At 42.4% G+C, this 21,790-nt stretch overlaps 1 protein-coding gene across 14 annotated transcripts in view; it reads left to right on the top strand.

The window, feature by feature from the left end:
- Window positions 1-21,790, top strand: part of QKI (QKI, KH domain containing RNA binding) — a 275,773-nt gene that overhangs the window by 177,805 nt on the left and 76,178 nt on the right. For all 14 annotated transcript variants that reach the window (XR_014963146.1, XR_014963147.1, XR_014963148.1 and 11 more), the window contains one exon: window positions 19,748-19,891. Coding sequence is in view for 11 of the 14 variants with exons in the window: in XM_085612229.1 (XP_085468355.1) it covers window positions 19,748-19,891 (144 nt within the window). In the remaining 3 variants the exon portion in view is untranslated. The remainder of the gene's footprint in view (window positions 1-19,747; window positions 19,892-21,790) is intronic.

A 21,790-nucleotide genomic window follows, 5' to 3' on the forward strand; every position in this document is an offset into this window, starting at 1 on the left:
CCTTGTCACCTAATTGACTTCAAACAGTTCACTCTTAAAGATAAAGCTTTTTTTTTTTTTATACAGGTTAGATATTTTTCCTGTTTTGCCTTTTGGTTAACAGAAGAGGTATGAGGAGGAAGTGTACTTCCTGCATAGATTGCTCAGATGGGTAGGTTTATTTGAGGTAATTGAGGTTTCTTGGGAAAATCTGTTGGCTATATGTGCCTCAGTTTATAACTGTCCTTCAAACAACTAGTAAGTGATCAAGAAATCCATCCTCCAGGTTGTGCTGGTTGGGGCTCAACTAAACATGCAATTTCTGGATGGGGCCAAAGCAGCATTATGGATCCGGGTTCTTCATATCTTGACAGTGCCACAGGACTGCCTGTAAATTAGTTTTTTTGTATCCTGTTCTTCTGTCAGTGCTTTTAACTGTTCAAGTCCAGACTTATCTTGACTCCTCTCTTCCGCAGCTCAAAGCGGACAGTCACTGGAATGTAGACGCTAGTATTCCCCTTCCTGCGTCTTTTTGTGAAGGACCCCTCTTGTTTCCCTTATATTCACGATTACTGAACAGTTTGGGTTAAGGAGAAATCCTATATCTGCTTGCTTGAGTTCTGATTTCTCTCCCAAAGCAATTACTTCACTTTATTGCAGAGCGAGAAGATCTTGCAGAGGAAGAATACCACCACACTTTTGTTTTGTATAGACAAAAAAAAGGGGGTACCCCGCGAACGTCTTCTGCCAGCGTGAGACACCAGTAGAAAGTGTATTACTTCAGTTTACAATACTGATTAGTAACTTTTTAGACCAGTTAAATTTTCATGGTATATTCAGTTTTCGAATCCGCAAGCCTCAGATGCCGTGTACCTCAAGTCTAACCATTTCCTTGCACTCAACCACTTCCAGCTGGAGCGCATAGTTGCAAGTGCCTGTCATTATACTATGGATAAATTGCCCTGGAGCATATTTACTTTCACTGATCTGCTGAGGAGCTAGAGGCCTCACCACCAGTTCCTTCACATTGAATAAAATACTGTTGGTTTCAGAGGTAGTCCAGGGCCCACTGAACATTTTGTTGTCCTGCGAGTATCTATTCTTGATGTGGTTTGAAGACTTGCTACAGTGGTCTCTTTATGCTTTGTAACATGAAGTGTGAATATATTGGCTTTCCTACCAGATGAGGGTGTGATTTTTTTTTTTTTTTTTTGCTCCGAAGTTCCATACAGAATATTACACCAGGCTTTCACATCTAGCGAGTGTATAGCACTCTTTGCGCTGTTTTACTGTCAAAGGAGCTAGGAAGCCTCCACTTAAACTATAGAAAAAAAGTTAAGGCTAGTTCCGGTTTTGTCCTAGAGCATGCCAGATTGCTTCTGATGCTTCAGAAGTGACATTCACATATTTCTGCTGGGCTCGTGGACTTGCAGTGAATCTACTATAAGAACCAAAGAGGTCTTTGGTTGCGATTACTAGGCAACAGTGGAGATATACACGGCTATGTCGGTGTTCACCACACTGTTTTCATGCCTCCCACTTCCTGGATGTTCATATTAAAATATGAGCTTCACCTTTGGTAAGATGATTCTCAATTTTCATTGATAAATTGGTTAAGGGGATCTCATCCTTAATGTCTTCAGTGTCTTGCGATATACTTATGGTGAACTCGGACTTGCCTGTGGTTTTGTTGCTAAACAGCTTTTCTAACTTCTCCATCAGTACTCCTGACGATTTTGCCAGACCAGACGACCCTGTGAAGGTATTGGAAGTCTTACAGTGGTGTTGGAATTTGTGACCAACATTTTGTTACATTCTGGAACATCAGCTACTCCATACTAATTCCAGCCTTGGGGTTCAGTTTGGATGGACTATTGCAGAACCTTTTTTCTTAGTGAACTTGTTTGCCTGCCCTTTTGCCCCCAATCATTTTGTTCAGATGGTGTTCCAAAACCTCATTCATTGAGTGAGTGCAAGCCAGCATACAGTATTGGGTGCTCTCTAAACAGTAGTCCTCTTGGAGACACAAAGCCAGTTCTTTTCCCTGCAGGATGATATGCATGTTTGTATAGTACCAGAAGCATGTTTCTTTCATATTGCTCCTTTTCGAAAGTGTACCTCGTCACAGTGGAGGGTGTTACTGTTTCTTCTCACTATGTTCTACTGGTGATTTTCAGTCGTTGAGGTGAATACTGACAGCATGTGCCACTTAAGAGATCAGGTCTCCAAGTAAATTGAGCCAATAATGAAATAGATCCACTCGGTGCTGATCTGTGCCTTTGCTGTTTGTGTTTTCTCCGGTAGCCTTGTGTTTTCTCCGGTAGCCTTGTGCCGTCCTATCGGCTATGCCCTGTTACTTAAAGGCTTTGCTCAAGATTATTTACAGGTTCCATGTGTATCTTATCCTCGTTGCGCGTCCGATTGTGAATTGAAGCGATCAATGCACTTAACACGGCGAATAGGAGTAGCCTTTAGCAGTTGACCTATTGCGCGGTCTGTCAAACTAACGAGAGCGCTCAACATGTCCTGAAGAGAAGAAGAAGTGGCGTTCTTGTTTTTTTTTGTTTTTTTTAATAGTGATCATGATTTTTTTTTTTCTTTTATACATATGACTTCTGCACTAATTTGAACTGCTCTCCACATGGTTTTCGCCAGATAGACTGACTGGATTTTACTTGCTAAGTAATGCTGGCAGGATATTTAAAGGGTAGAAATAGGGTGTCATTTACCCAATGTTGCATTTGTACAGCTTTTCATGTGGCAGTACCTTCAGTTTGACAGTGCTAGGTTCGTAGTTCGTAGAGAGGCAGTGCTTTGTTGAAGAGATGTCGGGTTTCCCACTAATGGATAAATCTACGTTTGTATTTAGTAGTCTAATGCTTTCTTCCATATTGATGGGAGCATTCGCTAGCTTGCACTCAAAGTAAAGAATTCCATATTGTTATCCAGTGTATGGGAATAGTGGTGGGATTCTTACAAACTGGGCTACCCTGACACTATTACTGGTTTGATAAAATAGGTGTATATTCCTGAGCTTTTTGTCATGCGAATGAATTGTTTTGATGCCTGCCGTTTTGTCCCCCTGCTGCAATTTTTAAATTTAGCTAGTTCCTGTCGAACTTGAAGGGCTTTTTTGGGGGATTATTTCCTCATCCCTTGAGATGTTTGTTATATATACTTAAGATGAAATGCCGCTTGTGATGGAAATGACAGCACTGACCAGTGAAAGCAAATTCAGTAGAGTAGTCTGACGCGCTTTGGTATCTAGCGAACCCTTGCGTAAAAATACACATGAAGGAGAATCAATCCATCTATTAAGGGATAGTAAAAGTTGTCTTTGAGCAGAGTATGCTGGTAAAACTGGAAGGCGCTCTAACTTTTCAGTTTGATGCACTGTAACGAGTCGCCATCCACACGCCCCTCTATCCATTCAACATGAATTCTCATAGCACACTGCACAACTGGTTCTCGCATGCACAGCTCTACCACAGTCCGTTTCAGCAACATTCACTGCAGTGTAAAGCAGTCACCTTGCGAACTTGAGATTACCTCTTTGCCTCGTTCATGCACTGCAGATGTAAACGAAGCTCAAGTAATAGAAGGTAAACCTTTAAAATGAGGGTTGAGTTAAAGCGCCTAGAATCTTATTATTGAATCGCCAGAGAAACCTCTATACAAAAAGCTCCTCTTCCACGTGCATCTTTGGGCCTAACATGTACAGTAGTCATGTACCACTGATGGACCTTTTTCACAGCACCGCTTCCCCCGAGCAGGTGAAATGGTGCAAGGCATCGATGGCAGTGGTATTTTGGTGCAATCTTCAGGGTCTTCGAGGGTCAACAGTCGTTAGTCACCTAAATACTGTTCTGTCTCTCGCCTTGACCCAGTCAAGTGAGCACATAGGACATTCTCACTCACCATAGTGAAAGCTGTGTTCCTTCAGACGTGTTCCGTAGTCTCCCAAAACTAGCCTTGAATGGGCTTTCGACATGCAAGAAGCTTTTGGCCTTCTGACATTAGGCGTTTGTCCAGATGAGATCATTTTGTGCCTCGAAACAAAAATTCTATATTTCAAGGTCGAAACTGCACAGCAAACAATGGTTCTCCACAAAACTTGTAACATTGCTTCTCGTGCTGAATGCAGCCATTCAGGAGAACCTGTTAACAATTTTCTTCAGAGAGTGCATGTTTTTCTGGGTTTGGGAACCCTGGAGGCAGAATAAACACCTGAAATAGGCCTTTCCGTTCAAAAGGCCTTATACCAAGGGTGTTTAACGTAGGTCCTGGTTAACGCTTTATTAATTTAATTAGGTTTATTCTAAATGGAGCTCATTCACCTAGCAAGTTGTTACCCTGAAAATCTAGTACGGATCAAGGCCTCCTGCACCTAGGTTAGGCATTCGTGCCTTACAGATGCCTTTTTTTTAATTAATTGCCTTATGACCATTCTTTTTTTTTTAAACTTTATTGAAACGTTTCCATGATTAACAAGACACGTCAGCTTCACACTTGGTACAAAGATGGTCAAAAGGTAATATACATTACTCATGTAGTTACAGTAAAAACTCCATACTTGTCGGCTCAACGCTAATTATGGACACGGCATAGAACTCCCACTAGGGTCTGCTCCCCTCCCGTCCAGGGGCGACTGCTCAGTAGGGCCTCTCTTCCCTGGGCGTTGCTACATCAATTGTCCCCCCAGGTGTTTCTAGAAGCTCAAGCCCATTGTACCGGAGCCACGGACGCCAAATCTTAAAGAATTTCTGCGGACACCCTCTCATTCTGTAAGTCACTTGCTCCGCACCCATATACATGTCCACTTAATGCCCATTCTTGACTGGTAGTGTCAAATCTCAACAAATTGGCTTTGGCAAAGTCAATAGAGCTATTGGCTTTGGCAGTTTTTTGTAGCCATACAGTACAACAGTGCAGATGCTTTGCAGTGTGGCTAAAACTAATTTTAAAACCTGCTACGACACAGCCTGGGATTAATGCACTTTTTATTTTTAAATGTACATATGCACTGGATGCATCTTAGTCTTTTAAAAAATATTTTTAACCATGCTGGACAGCAGCTATGCTGCTTTACAGCATTGGAAGAAATTGGGGGATGGGTTGACTGAGGTGTGAGCCCTAGTCAAGCAGCAACTACAAACCTTTTCTGGGTGAGGCACAAGCCACCCCTAAATTAACCTGTGCTCAACCCTTTGGCAGCATGGCACGGAAAAGTCAGACTGAACTAGGAGACAATGTGTACATTATTTGTTCAACACTTCAAACGGTAATAGTGAAACACCACAGAGAAAGGATCACACCAAGTAAAAAAAAAAGTGATTTTTAATAAATAAAACGAGACCAAAACGACATCCAGTCGGGAGAACCGGTGATGTGCAATTTTTAAGATTTTTGTGAAAATAGTGCCAAAGGCACATTGCTCCCACTGTAGGTATCTGGTCGCACTTAACTGGGAAAAAGTCGCAAGTTTAGGCCGACTGTGATGGAGCACGATTCAGCTACAGGGACCCAGTTAGGCCCACTGAACAAAGCAAGGGAGGAGGCTAATTGCCGGGATAGCATGGCATGGGCTGCCCAGGTGTAATACTCTTTAGAAACCCATATCTTCCTGGCTGCGGTACATTTAAAGTCACCCTACGAAGACTTCTCACTGTGGGTCTGCATTGCACAGAGAATACCAGCGCCATTCAATGAAACTCCTTTACCATTATAAAGATGGTCAGTAAAGCTGCAGTGACTTTAGTTGGACAGTGGCTGCACCTCTCTCCGAGGGACTCGTTTATCCTTAAAGGCTGTAGAATACCTTCTCTCAGGGCTGCTCTACTAGTAATGGACTTTGAGAGCTTTGTTTAAAAACGTCACTCTTCAAATTTCATGGCTGCACTCAACAGCACTGCTTCTCCAAGTGTAACGGAGAGTACTTGCGGTGCTCACTGTTCTTCATGTCCCGACACAGGCATGGTCATATGGACAAGAGGCGAACATCTTGTGCGAATGAAGACCATTTAGTATGACGGAGGCTCTGGGATCATGGTTCTGGGTTCATGGCTCTGGCTGTGGGTTCATGGCTCTGAATCTGGTTACCCGGCCCTTCTGTCATGGGAACCGAGCTTATGCCGGGTTCTGTTAAACAGGTGCTACAGACAAGCATGCCTATCTGGATTCACCTCATTGCAGAAAGGGGGGGAAACCTGATTTCATCTGATCCCATCAAACCGCCTTCAGGTCCAGTGTCATCTCTGTAAGCTCAGCAACCCTGGTATATGACCCTTTAGTTGTTCAGATGCTGCACTGGAACAGTTGTCAGGAAGAACTAATGAATTGGACCTTATTTCACTAATGAAGATCCCCATCATGTTTGAACTATTGGCTGCCTCTTGACAGTGTCCAGGTTGTGATGCAGAAAATCTCATGAGACGTGACCTGGAGCTCCGAGCCGTGGCTTCCTTCCCACCTACGTTCCATTAGTGTGCCCAGAGATGCTGGTTATCACATCCAATTAGCTGCCGACTTTGTGACGGATAAAGGTAGTGTTGGATTTACTCCCTCGTTGCATGTTCAAGTTGACTACTTCATTTGTACTGGTGACTTGATTAACTTTATAATATCAGAGTAGAAGAAAGCGACTAGTTATGCAAATGAAGCTATGGAACATGTAGCCTTTTAAAAACGAAAACATTACATCCGCTCGTAATATGCACAGTCCCGTAGAATATTGCTCGGTTAAGTAACGCTCACAGTCGTTAAGTTCACGCACTTGAATACACCTCAGTGTCCTGCAATAACATTGATTCGGCCGCAAGCAGTTTGCACCCGAAGCAAAATAAATACATTTTGCCTGGTAAACTACCGCTATATGGCTTGTAATAATATGCGAACGCAACCAACCTTTACTGATCTTATGCGGAATAGAGCATTTCTGCTTGTGACTAAGAAGCAGACCTCTGAGCTTGGTGGTGTTTTTTGGTCGCCATTTCCTTTTCTGAGCATTAAATACCATCTTTTGACAGATGGGTTGAATTCTCAGACCGGAGTTTACGGTATAAGGATTACAATAGGATAGCATTTAAAACAAGCATTCATCTCGGGCGATAACATACTGCGACACATGGGGAGTAGCAATGAAAAAGAATGCAGAAGAAGGTTCTTGCTTCGCTTTCACTGATCACCAGGGTTTTAGGAAAAGGTGTGACAAATTTAGTTTTTTGTTAAGACTAAAATAATTTGTGGAAAAGAGTTACATAAATTACCTGAACCGCGCCTCCGGGGCATTAATTATCCTTGATTATCCACCTCAGGCGCCATTCTTTTTTTTTTTTTTTTTTTTTTTTGAGAAGGTGAATTATTAATTGGTGACCTTAAAGGTTATGGGGTTATTTTACATGATTTTGTGCTTTCCGTGTTGGCACACCCAGGAGGACCGACCCAATACTATAGTTATGACCATTCCTTGGACTGAGTGCATTATCCAATTCATTAGGTACCCTCAGACGAACAAACCAGAACCAATGGTTGTGCCGCTGATTGCAAAGACAAAAGCCTTTTGTGAGAGGGCCATGAAGCTTCTGGCTTCTGTTTGCAAAGGGAAGTCCGGGACCGCTCTTGGAGTCACTAGTGCTGGTCACCATTGTGATCCCGACTTCTTCTGGTGAATCCCACAATAGTCCAAGAAGTTAAAGGTTTCTTTGACAGGGTAAGGCAGTGGAGCTGCTAGGGGATGGAAATAAAAAAAGAACCAATATCCAGACTGGAAGGGCTGGTTGAAGTAATGGACGAGCTGGTAGTTAGGTGTGAGCAACAATAGGAGCACAGGGAGTGGGGATTTGAGTAGGGGCAGCAGCACTCCATGGAGCAAGCAAGAAAAGACATGCCATTTCTTTAACACATTACCCACTAAAAAAAAGTTACCGAAAATGTTGTACCTCAAAACCATTACTACCATATTTCAAAGTGAGGCTCTAATTAAGATGGGTTGCTATGGATAACTTTAAAACCAGATGAATGACCAAAGTTGGAAAGCATTGTCTATAATACTGAACATATTAGTAATGTATTTCACAATTACAAGCAGTAATTTTGTACGTAGTTCTAACTAACGCTAAAGTTTGTCTATGCTCTTAAAGAGATTTATTTTATTATGTTTGTCCATTACATTTTTATGGGTGTTGAAGAATCATCCATGGCCCCCAGAGACCATACTTACTGAGGACCCCTACTTATGACTTGCTGCAACTCTCTAAGGGTGTGGCATATCTGGAAGCTTACTTTTTTCGTTGTAATTTGGATATGTTTACTTGAGTATTGCTAGTCTCTTCCTATACTTTTGATAAGAGCCTATGTTACAATTATGAACCCAAATCAATGGCACACAGTGCGGGGAAGTGCAGTTAATGCCTAGTACTTTGAGTTAATGTTATTAACACCTATTCAAGGAGCACTATCATTCACTCACAGATACATATATGCCCACAGCCTTGATCAGTTTTATGCCCCTGATCCTCACTTCCTCACAGTTGAAATGTAGGTGAACAGTTTCCATTGTCAATGCGCCGAAGTTTCTGACCGAGCTAGTCTCCACATTCCACATGAATAATAAAACCATTTGTTCACTACAGTAGGGACAAAAATCTGTTCGTTTTCCTTCCACATGTAACCTGTGGATGGACAATTAATCAGTTATTGCCCAGAAATAATGGACTGCGAGGCTAGTGATTCAGCTGGTATGTACTTCTGCCACAGGTGTACTAACCTTTGTCTCCCTCACATTTGCCTACTGGAAGACAGCTTACGTACCTCTTTGTTTCCTTTGGCCAGGGTATTTACCCCTCCATTATCCCACCATATCTTTTGTGGACTCTTTCCTCTGCCTTTCAGGGCTACGCAGTCCTGCTTCCAAAACTATAACATAACTGTTATTAGGTGTCAACTTCATTGTAAAATATTCTTCCAGACCACCACTACTGCTGTCCTCTGACTCCATTAATTTCTAGACTGTCTCCAGACTAGTGTGCTGTGGCCGGGCCAAAAAATGCCCTACCAGTAAGAAACCTTCCCCCTACTAGGACAAAGACATTAGGTAATCCACAATGGGGCTACTGAGGAGGTAAACTGGGCAAAACACTTCATATGATCAGGTAGTTTTTGCCTGAATACGAAGCTCTCTGATTGGTTCTTAAGTTCTACATTTTACATTGTTGGTGCTGATATCTGGCCTGCATTGAATGTGTGTATTTTTTCTTCTAAGTAACATGTCTGTAGTGTGTTTAATTTGCAGTTTTTTTAAAATCTTTTTGGATTTTATCTGGAATATTTAGCTTGTGTGTTCATTGTTTTAAGTTGGCAGATTGTGTGCCTGCTTTTCAGAGAATATCTTGTCAACTGGTATTAAACTCTGTTTTTTCTCGTTATGTTGATTACTTGTATCCGATAGACATCTATCTGCAGATTCCTTACCTTTGAATACTCCCCAGGTGCCTGACTGAATCTGGAATTGTTTTTCAGCAGTACCTATGCGCATCGGTAGAGGGTGTCAAGGGACTCCGTAGCGATGTCGTCTACCAGATGAGATGTCAGTGGAGTCCTTGTAAGCCCTCCCTGTCAATTTCTTCTTTTCTGCACTTCCAGCGCAGATCCGGAGAGTGGTTCCTTAGGCCGTTTTTTGGCCTGCCTTTGCATTTGTCAACAGGACAGTATCTTTTACTCATGTCCTCCGGTTCAAACCCTGTGGGCCCTGGCCACCGACCCTCATACTCTTTGTATGTGGTGCCTTGGGAAGCACCATCACTCTGATGAGTGAAACTTCTGTCACCAGCTTCACCTGAATGCATTGTGGCAACGCCACATGAAGCTCTTGGCTGAGCAGTTGTCACAGGTTTACGTCGTTTGGTGTCACAACTTGCTCAAGAGAATGCTTGAGAGCTTACTCCAGAAGTCCTTTCCTCAGGCATTCTTTGACCTGGATGTCCAAACGTAAGTTCAGATGTAAGCGGTCCAAGTCGTGGCATCCCCCAACCTGTCTGTGTACGCTCCTCATCATGCCCCTTCCCGGCCTCTGGTTGAGTAGTTCTGGCAGGAGTCTACCTCGTGCCTCCCTCTCTTCCCTGGATCTGGGATGACTCTGGACCTGATGTGGAAGGACTTTTGCCTCCCTACATCCTACATGCCATCTTTGGGTCTCCACCTCTATCTGGTGCGCTTTTCAGCCCCAAAGAGTTTAGAGGATCCTTGACTGTATCCACGCTGGTGAGGTGAACCTTGGCTTCAGTTAGGTCCTCTGCATCCATAGTCTGTTCAGTTTCTGCTTCGATGCACAGCCCTTCGGGAGTCCCACCTGCGATACTAGTGCAATCTCTCCTCACTGACAGAGGTGTAACCACGTCGATGCCAGATGGCGTTACCAGGTTTGGTGCCGGAGGTACAGATTGGCTCAAACACTATTCCTCCTACTTCTGAAGAGCCCTCATTGTTTTTCTCCTGGAGAACAGGTCTTTGAAGGAAAAGTGATGGGATTTACTCACTCTAACATCCAGAGAAGGCTGGGCATTATGTTTGGTTAGCTGACTGAGCTGGATGAGGCTAGTGGCCTTGAGTCCTCACCGTCTTCGGGACTCTTTTCTCCTCCTGGCCTTGATACAGAGTTAAGCTTCACCTTTACTGAGCTTCTGAGGAGGGCATCTGTGATGCTGCAGCTCCCTTTTGTGGAAATGGCCACTGATCCATTTATTGGTGTGCTTCATCAGAGCCAATCGAAGGTTGACCCTTATATGATATTTAGTTTGGGTCCTGGGTAAGCCCACTACGGCGACCTCTGTGGACCAGTCTATGACACATAGACACTGCCCTGCACCAGGGGACCTAGCCTGCCTACTCTGCGCCGTTTTGTTGTGCAGACTGCTACTGTCACCCGACCTCTGCGCCTTTCTTAACGTCCCTCTGGACAGGGAGTGATTCGGTCACGTGCCTGCTACCCTCTCTTCCATATGAGACCTGGAACGTTCTTACCCAAGACCTCCAAGTTAAATGTGTACCCCCAAGTATGGCAATTAATAGGCTCTTGCAATAGGGGTGCCCCGGAGCGCAGTGTATTGCAACTTGTGATTCGGGCAGCCACAAGTTATGACAAGTTTTTGCTAAATTGGTGGCGAGTCCTAAGCCATTCATAAAACTGACAAAAGCATCTAAGAGTAATTGGATCCCATTAGATGTCTAGATATTAAAACCGCGTCATCTTTGTTTAGGACAGGGAAAGGCCAATCGTTGACAGCATGTCCCTGCCCGCACTGACTAAAAATGAGTCCAGCCCAATTTTATATAGTGAAAATAAGATTGCACCAAAACACAACTCTGCCAAACTTTTCGTCCCAGGCCAATACTCTGTGCATTCACCGTTGGGCCCAAATTCAAAAGATGCTATAAGATCTAAGTCAAGGGCATGTAAGGCTCCAGACTGCTTTGAACCCCAACCTATCCTCTCATTTTAATCTGACCACGCTGTCAAATGCCCATGTGAGGCCCATGAAGCCTAAGTAAACAGGACCCCTTGAAGTCATGGATTTGCTAACGGATGCAAATTAGGGCACTGCTCCTATGTGCTCAGTCCGGCTCTAAAGCAGTACGACACAACAGATATATTCTATTCCAGTGGCACACAATATTAATCTGTTGGCATTGTCCATGCCAATGACTTTCATAGAGGAATCCAGCAGAGGTTGGCCTGGAACAACTAGGGGATGTACGGTCCCCTTCTTTAAGAATGGGTACGATGATAGTTTAGTGCCAGACCTCAGGCAGGCTATTCTTACAGGCAGAATGTGCCTAATTTGTAATTGGGGCACCCGTAGATCTAGCTCCAAGTTGGATAAATCTATCGGCACCCCATCTGGACCTTGGGCTTTGTCCTCAGAGCTTTCTCCAATGGCTTCCGTATTTTCTACAAAAGGAAATTCGATACCAAGGGAAAAGGTTAACACGGGAGGTTCCATAACATCATTGGGTCGGCCAGACGAGTTGTAAACTTAAGCCTTTCTAGTATGCACAACAGCCATGGCTCGACTTAAAACATTTGGCTGTGCATACAATTTTGTGGTGCCCAGTTTCTAACTGCTTGCCCGGAATGACGTTTTCGTCATAGATGTAGAGTATTCATACCTCTTTCTACCTTTAACAGGGAAATACTCGCATTCAACAGACCGAAATTAGTTCAATTTAATATTGATTCCATTGAAACTAGATTCCGTTTGAAGGTCAAACTTTTCTCAAGGAAGGCGCCTAAAATATCTTGCACTCGAATGACACCCAGACATATTAGCTGGAGGGAAGTCGGTCTGCTGCGTCGTTCCTGTTTCTCCTCTGTTCTCCTTTTGAACCCCCTCCCCACCTCGCTCCAATTATTTCCACTCCTCCCGTTTTAAAACAATGTGCCGTATACATCTGCTGCCTATGGATGTGACAGATGTCACAAACATTTCAGTGAAATGGACCGGAGTGAAATGTCTGTGTTCAATATCACACGTGTTGCCTTGTTTTTGCACCATTGCTTAGATTTAGCAATAGAAGGCTGGGTGCCCATGTTGGCGGCGATGGTGGCTGTAGGTGCAGTAGTGGTCGAAGGAGTGAAACTTTTAGTAGAAATAAAGGTTGCTGTACTATTCTCCCTTTGTAGCTTGACAGTTCTACTGTCTTCAGTCCTTTTGTTCTCAGTTGTTTCAAATATACATAGAGCGGGGTTTGATTCCTTCCAGAGTAGTATTACATTATGCTAATGTCGATTTGTTGTATCCTTCCACCTCCTTTTTAGTGGTTACAGTCCAATTCATGCGGGACTATTTTACATTTCTAAAGTATACGGATTTATCTCGCACTGTGTTCCTTATCTCATAGATGCAGGGTATATTGAAAAAATATTTTTTCTCAAACGATGCAGGCTTTTATGAATGTTTGTTTGTCGGGACTCAAAATGCAAGCAAGGCCTAGTTGCTTTGCACATGCCTGTAAAAGTTATGTTTTGCAATGACTGATTTGATTTTGTCTAGGGGTTTCCTTTTTTTATTGATTGTGAAAAAGATCGAACAAACCCTAAAACCCGAGAGTGGATCTGTAAACTTGAAATAGCATGTATTTTAAGACAAAAGTCCTGGCGCATAAACTGTTGAGGAAATCTATCCAGCTTTGTGCAGAAATACTTTTTGTTTTATATTATGCGCCATAAGAATGCTATAGCCTACAGCAGCCAGGAGAGTTTTGTATTTTTTTTTTTTGTATGAGTGATCTACTTCAAAACTCAGGGGAGGCAGGTTTTTTTCTAATATTTTTTAGCTTTCCCCATCTCGGTCAGTAATTTGTTGATATTGGGCTGAGTTGATCAGAGTATTTCGGCAAAGGCCCCGTCTGTGCCTTTGGGGCAGGCAGACCACTGCTAAAAGGTTATAGAGAAACGTGATTGCAAGCGGCTTAAACGTACTGTGCCCAACATGTTAGCAACATTAATGTACTGAAGCCAATCATTTGACAGTTACTTACTTTATGCCCCCCCCCCCACACACACACAGCTTACCCTGAAGGTTCTGTGCCACGTGCTGCAGCTCTGCACATGCTCAATGGACAGCCATCGTATGTCAGGTTTACATGTTGCGCTCCTGTCCAGTACTCCACAGCATTTTTCGACATGCGAACTCACACCATTAGGAGCGCAGTTGGATCAAAAGCCTGTGCTAATTTGCCTGACTATAAATGCGCAATTAAAGCAGTGTATCAGCAGGGGTGAGGACAATCAGCGTGTTCCAGTGCTCGGTGTTACAGAATTACTTGTGGTGTTCAAACAAATAATTAGTGCATCATTTCAGACCTGTCTCTTCGTAGGGTGATAACTCCTAATGCCTTCTGCTAATGACCAGACTTAAGGTCCTCTGGGGTGTTACTGCTTGGAAGCATCTTTCTGCTTCCACGCAGTGGTCGCTTTTGGAACGATCGGATCTGTTCAATTGGAGATATGAGCGAAGTCGTAGTGCCATACTGCTGGTTATTTTTCCTTCGGCGGAAGTATTTGCTGACAACGTAATTTTATAGATGGGGTTAGCTTTGGTTGGAGCACGCTGCTTGATGGGTCTTGTTTGACTTCCAGTTCTGAGTGGAAGAAAACAGTGCTTCGTGATGTCAGAGTTGCGATTGGTCTGCCCTTCTTGAGAGGGGCTTCCTTTCAGTGTTCAACCTTTTCAGATGCCATAGTAAGCAGTTTGGTAGTGTTGCTTATGTCCACAATAAGATTAATATTAGTGGAGACATTTCTCTGTGGACCTAGCCTTCTATCTGGAGATTTTGATCACCCAGTCGACTTTGTGAGTGGTCAATGTGCATTAAGTGAAACTTAAAGGACCCGGTCAGGACCAGTTACTCAGGTGGGCGCTGCGTGTAGGGTTCCTGGGTTTTAATGTTGTATTCTGTTGCTCATATTTTGAGGGAATCTTTAAAGGGAGTAGCAGGTGGGTGTGTAGGTTGCATGTCTCATTCTCAAAGAATTTATTTAGCTGCATCAGTCTTGTGTACCCTGAATGCTTTATGTATAGTTGTATGCCCCCCCCGAAAGCCTATGGTAAGCTAAAACGCAATAGGAAAAGGGCTGTCCTAGGCAGGAGCATAACGCAGCCCCTGTGGTGCATGGGTGCCTCCCCACCTCCCATATTGGAGAGATGTGGGAGTCTCGGGCTCCTCATCACCTTCATGGGAGGGCTCCCATCATTGTTCACACAATTGGTCTTGAGCACTTTGGCAACCAATTAGACAGCTGATCACAGTGTACTTTTTGAATTGTGCTGTGTGACTTGGAAACCTTTAGACAATAGTGCACCAATCAGAAAAACAAATGTAAAATTAGCTAATGTAAACGAGGCCCGGCAAAGCGAGAGTACCAGATTGGCAGATGCCTTGAAATTAATTGCTCGTGTAAAGAGTTAATCGCCATCTAACCAGGAGGATGTGGACAGTTCTCACTTGATTGATGGGATGATCTTCCCTGGCTGATCTAGAAAACACAATGGTGGAGAGATCGAACAGTGAGGTGCTTTGGATTTGTGTAATGTTTTTTTCTGACTTAAAGGTCCTGTCCTACGCTTAAGAGAAGTGGTTTCAAATTGCTCTTTGTAGTGCTCTGTGAATAACTGTCTTAGGGAGCATCTCTAGAGGACTTTAATGATTGAATGGGTGTGTTTGACTTTGCCTTTGATATCTGTAAGCTTGGCTCCTATAACAATTCTCACCTAAATAGTTAATCTTTCCTTCAATGTCAACCACACTACGCCCATTGTTTTAGCTGAAACAGTATTATGTACAACATGCCGTTTCAAATTGTTGTGGCGGCTAAATAAAGACGTGGAAGAGGTGTGGCGCAGCGGCCAGGGCGACTCACTCTGGAATCCGGGGGCTCACGGTTCGATACCCGGTACCTGTGGCAGATCAGCTGAGCATCATGCGACTCTGGGCAGTAGCTCGCTTAGTCTTCCAGACTGCCCCCAGCGTCTTGATACCTTCGGGTAATTGTTCACGATTTACAAATACTGGACATTTACATAGCACTTGTAGCATAAAGTAAGCTGCTTTTAGTGAAAAGCACTGCTGGTACAATTGAGAACAGATACGGTAAAATCCACAACCAATATTCAAATGTTATTTTTGGGAAACGGCATTGCCTTAAATTGATGTACTTACCCACTCACAAAAGGTAAATAACCTTCAGGAATGGGGTTTATATAAAGGTTAAATGAAGGCTCCTAGTTTAATTATCTGCAACAATCAGTAAAAACGTTAGACAGAAACCCAGCTATTTTGCTGTCTGTATTTTTAAATATGGACAAATTGTTTTTTAAAGTGATTCTGAATGCAGTCCGTCATGACTGAAAGGCCAATAACTGTGCTGACCCAACCACTAAGGGAGTTAAAAAAAAAAAAAAAAAAAGATTGGCACATTTCCTCGTGATGCCTAAACGATTGTTGACCTGCATGCGTTTGATAGTAAAATGTGTGTTTTCATTCATAAAATTAAAATCTGCCAGGCCTTCAAGAATATGTATGTATCAGTTAAATTTAGAAATACAAGTTTCAGCTTCATTTTTAACAAACTACAAAATAAATATGGATAATCTAAGAAAAAATGCCCCAAAATAGGGAAAAATACAGATGGAAATGTAAAAAAAAGAAAACTGGGCGCCCAGGTTCTAATGCAGTGTGTATGAACTGATTGCGATATTAGCTCAGACCCGTCAACGGATGACCTTCCCTGTTCTGCGATGGTGGTTTGAAGACTAAAAGTAATTGTTGTGTTTGCTAGCTCCTGTTACTTTGAAACCAGGATCATTGGGACTACTAGTATATTCTGACTTGACAGTGCAGCAGCTGCCAGACATTTATGTGAAATCCTTCAGGAAAGGGGCTTTGGCTGTACCCAAATGTTGGGAGCCAGGATTGCATGTTTTGATTGGGCAGAAGTTGTGTGGTTCCACAAAAAATGCTTGACCTCCACACAGCTGTCATTAAAGTACGTGGATTTTTCAGTTTGAATTGACAGTGGATCCATAATCTAGTCCTTTTGGCATTGCCAGTGCCTGTTTTGTGATTGGCACAAGTAACTTTACACAGTATCCAAAGGTTTGAGGATTAGAAGTCTCCAGGAGTGTTCACGTTCTTCTAATTAAAGCTATTTTACTAAAATGGGTTACTCCATAATGGGCCACTGGTACTATGTGGTTGTGCAGCTGCTGCGTTTTTTGCATAGTTGTAGGTTTGCCGCATTTGCCACATAATGCATAGTCTGCTGCATAATCTACAGAAGTTAACCCCCCCAAACATTTGCAGCTAGCTCAAACGGTTCAAAAGTTACTCAATGCAGTGGCGTGTTTGCACATAAAAGAAGGCGCTTTTCAAACGTTGAGTAGTCACTTCTCTGTTGCTTATTGCTGTATTTGAGTGTTAACCTGGTACTAACTAGGTGCCACCAATGCCCAGACAGTGTTAACAAGTGTAAAAATAATGAAGCAATGCTATCACATGTGCCATGTACCGCCGCATACTTTGGCCCTCCCCTGCCGCATAATTCCAGTGCCCTGGTTACGTTTACTTTGTGTATTACGTGCAAAGTGTGCATAGTAAGAGCAATTTTAACTACACGCATTTCCGGCTCAGCATTAGCCCACGGCTTTTTATTTTTTCCTCCCTGCATTACTCAGTTTATGCTTTGAATGCAGCAGGCCTTTATTGCATTGCTGCAGACGAGACCTATGCCAGACGAGGCCCTCTGGGGTTGGCACGGCCCCACCGTACCTGGCGTGGCCTCTATAAGGGTGAACATGAAGACATGCGTGATTAGTGTTTGAAAACACCACGAATCCCAAAGATGCGCATGGAGAAAGGCCGCGCGAGAGCATTGTTTTCGAGCAAACGATTACAGAACCTGTCCGCCTTAGGTGAAACAGCAGTGCGCAGTACATCCAAACAGCCAAAGGTCACTGTTCGGAATTAAATGGGTTGTGTGAATTGCCTGTTTACCTCGAAGGCTGTTCAGGCCACTGGGGAAGCTTGTCTGTGTTTGGTTGAGTTAAGACTGGGAGGATTTCGGTTTCCATGCTTGGAAGAATTATGGTCGCAGTTAGTATTGAATTTGTGATGCTGCTTCAGTTTAGAGACCATTAATTGGCCACCAGTGCTCAGTACCAGCCTTTACCACAACAGATGGCTGCTGGACTTCAGCACTACATGTGAGGCCTTTTTGGGATGTAAACATGGTAACAAGTTGCACCATTGATCGCTACATGACCTCAAATCTCCACCGTGCATAATCACATTATTGCCAGTCATTAAGGTGTTCTTTGACCATAGAGCTGCATGAGGATCGTGGGTTTAGAATGTCCCAACTTTTCACAGTAAAATCGAGTATTTGAAGTATCTATTATTCCTAATACATGATGTCATCTGCACTCACTGTAAGGCGCTTGTTTATTTTTTTGTCCGTCGTCCGGATTTGTTGATCAAATGTTGACCTGAATCTATCCGGGCAAAATGTGTAGGGTTTTGCTAGAATTATTGCCTTTTGATTAGGGATTGGTTACGTGGTTTCAGAGCATTTTTTCCTCAATGTACGAACCTTTTGAAATTAGACTTTTATTTTTGTGACCGTTCCGTAAAATAGTAATGCGCAACTATCTCAATATTCAGAGTTGCTGCCTTTTTTTATTTGCATTGACATTTGTGTGCTATGATTTGAATGTGCATGAACGGAATTTGGAAGTTAGTTTCTGGAAGGTGTCCTTCTATTAGGCACTCACTCTTGCCTCTAAAAATCCAAAGAGCATGGCATGAGATCCAATAGTCAATTCAAGAAGGTTTTCACATTTTATACTTGTTTGAACAGGGGTTTCGAATCCTGGATGTAGATAATTTATTTCTCGGATTGTTTGATTACAGTGGCCACTAGAAATTGATTGGATATTTGCAAATAGATGGATGCAGCCTATATGCTGGCCTTATTTTGCTGATGGTTGTAGCAGTAGATCCATAATGGCTTCTCATTGATTTGGTAGTTTAGGGGACTATGGAGTGCAGTAGATGTTATGCACATGACTTATGTTATTCGCACTAAAGAGGTGCATTCCGTTGTTAAAGGATGCTTTATCAGGTAGCCATGGGAGGAATGTGTTTTGGAGAGGGATAACCTAGCGGTATAATATTGATCTCTTTTTGTGTAAGTCTTCACTTTCAGGCTGGCTAAGCAGACAGAACAGTGTGTCCAACTTGCTAAGATGTGAGTGAGTGGGTAGGTGGGTGTGAAGGCAGACCACTCCAGACAATTGACATGTACATCTGGTTTCACGTGGTCTTTAATGTTTTCAGCTGTCTGGGCTGGGAGGGCTGTTCCAGTGTTTGAGATTTTTTGAAAACCTGTGCTGACAAAAGGCCGTCCGGTTTTAATAACTGTAATACAAGGTTTCCTATTGCTTTCTTTTTATAGGTAGGTTTGTGTTTTATGTACAAACACCCCTTGGATCCCAACCCCAAAAAGCATGAGACTTAAAAACGACAGTCTGCTTGTATCCGTGGTTAACATGACCAACAAGTTCGTTTGTTGTACTCTAGAATTGATTTACCTTGTATCACGTTTATCACCTTATTCCTAAGAAATTCGCCTAGTGGCACATTAAGTATGAAAACCACCGAAAATCACTGGGTTGACAAAGGTAAACCAAGAATTCTAGGACAAAATATTCAGCGAATTTGTATTTTTTTAATTATAAAATTTAAATAGTGCATTACAAATATCCATTCATATGAGATCTGTTTCGTGGTGTTTTTGTGTATATTTCAAACTTGCAGATGTGATTTTGGAATATGAAATGATCTCATTGTTCGTTTACAAACCAGTGTTGTGACCGATGATTTGATTAAAGGAAGGACTCTTCGGAATTCAGCCTGCAAACATATTGGCCAAGCTTTCCAAAAGCTACTCTTTAGCCCGATATTTAAATTTGAAAAAAATAAAACTGGTATTGTATGCAAACGCATTATTAGGTTTTTCAACCTGCATACTTTCAAGCTCAATTGGCAGGTGTCCTCCCTTCAATCAATGACCAATCATTTTTTTATTTGAATCACTGTGCTTTGGCAAAAAAAGTTTGATTTTGGCTCAGTTCTATTCAGTTATTTATTTCTAGTCTACTGCTAGTCTGGACCCGAAGATAAACTCCACTTATAAGTTAACTTGTTTGTTTTTCAGGAGGAACAGAACCGAGGCAAACCCAACTGGGAGCACCTGAATGAAGATTTACATGTACTTATCACTGTGGAAGACACGCAAAACAGAGCCGAAATCAAACTGAAAAGAGCTGTGGAAGAAGTAAAAAAACTTTTAGTACCAGCAGTAAGTTACAGCTTCCTTATGGCACTACTGATTTTGGCAGCGGTTGGCTGAAGTGAGCTCATTGAGAATTACTCTTTTGTTATGGTTTTGTTTCTATGGTCAGTGATTTCAGAATGCTTTCATGGTGCTCTCTAAAGTTTGCTTAATAAACTGCTTGTGAATTTCAGATGTAGGGTAACTCTAACATTGCGTGCTCACCAGGCACCCTATATATCCCAGCAACTCCAAAATTGCTTAGGACAAGTAAGTGTCACGTGTGTCAAAAGCTGAGCAAGGGTTGATGGTTGATCTCAATGTGTGGTCTTTCCACTAAATATGAAAACTATTGTTATTTGCCTTGTAAAGACGTTGCAGGTCCTGAAATTCATTATTGTTGGGTTCAAAGTTGGCTTATTTTTTGAGTGGGTAAACCTTTAAAAGGACTACATTTGAGTTTAATTTGCAACTTTCTCCTCGGCGTGTTGTGCATTTTCCTTCCTTCTTTGGTCTGTATTTGCGAAGTTGTGTGGTTTTCTATAAAGGAGGACTTCTTGCAATTATGGCTCTAAATTGTAGGCCCCGCATTGGTGGTGTACATGCTTTTTATTATTCTGTGGTCCTTCTTGTTTTGTTTTTTTGAAAGTGTTTTTCCCTATGGTTTACATGTAGGTGGTATTTTGGTATTGACCTTTTAAAAGCATGCCCTGAGAAACTTATTTGAATTATTTGTGTTCAAAACCATGAATTGTATAGCTCTAATGCATTTCTAAAGTAAGTCCTTTAGAAATATGTGACTTAAAAATTTAAGTTGAAGTTTAAAGCCTTGCAAAATTGAGTGTCCATTCGCAGAAGATATTTGGAGATGAATGAAGCCTAGTTGTACAATTTTCCACTGCTTAATATGCTTTCTGGGCAACGTGCCAGTATAACATTTTCTACTTAAAGTTATGTTGCTGTCTGTGGATAATGTTGCAATGTTTTTTTCCGAAAATCCTCTATGGTTATTGCTCCTGAGTTTTTTGTGATTTATTGGGTGTATGGATCAAAGCAGATTTCCTTTGTGTATCACCATTAAAGGCATTGAACACAGTATGTTCAGTTGTGAAGTTAGACCCCCCATTAGAAAACGAATTTCCTCCCCTCAGTCGCATTTCTGACCGTTTTAAACTTTTACAAAGATTTAAAAAAAGAATACCTTTCCAGAGCCGTGGTGCAACTACTCAACAGTCAACTAACTAACCTAATATGGCGCTGGTGGTGGTTTTACCTGCTGTACATTGAGGACATGGTGACATTGAATCCTCCTACTAGTGAAGACTGACTTACCTCTTTCAATCCGCTATATGAGTGTAAAAAATATCCCCCAAGAATGCTTTGTTGAACAAGTCACTAGTTATGTTCGTGCATCCTAAAGAGCGATGGAATGAAATCTATGAATTCTTTTCATAGATGCTATACTCTGATATTGAAAAGAGTTGTACTTTTAATCCTAAATCGGAGAATATGTGCAGTTTATTGAAAATGTAACGCATTTCGAAGGATTGTATTTACAACTATTCCTTTAGAGGAGTGCTTTATTAACCTGAGGTTTATCCACCAGGTGTTCTGTGTAGGTCTTCTCTGGATTATGAAATTCTGCACATATGGATAATTTCCGGCTTCCCCCACAGAAGGTTTCAAATATTGCTTTTAGATGGCAAGATGGCAACTTGAATTGGCAACTTTGACGTCCACCCGCCTTGCAAACATTTCAAAATGATAGGCTAGCTGTCTGAAACGAACTACTGCTCCAGTGAGTGTGGGGCTGAAGGAGACCCAGGTGATGCTGCACTGCTCAGTCTGCGTGTTGCTGTCATTTGAGGATAAAACTTCACCATGGGACAGTTACAAATGAGCAGCCTTGAAAGAAGCTTGTGGGAT

This window comes from Triturus cristatus, chromosome 6 (assembly GCF_964204655.1).
Source record: "Triturus cristatus chromosome 6, aTriCri1.1, whole genome shotgun sequence".
NCBI classification, from domain to species: domain Eukaryota; kingdom Metazoa; phylum Chordata; class Amphibia; order Caudata; family Salamandridae; genus Triturus; species Triturus cristatus.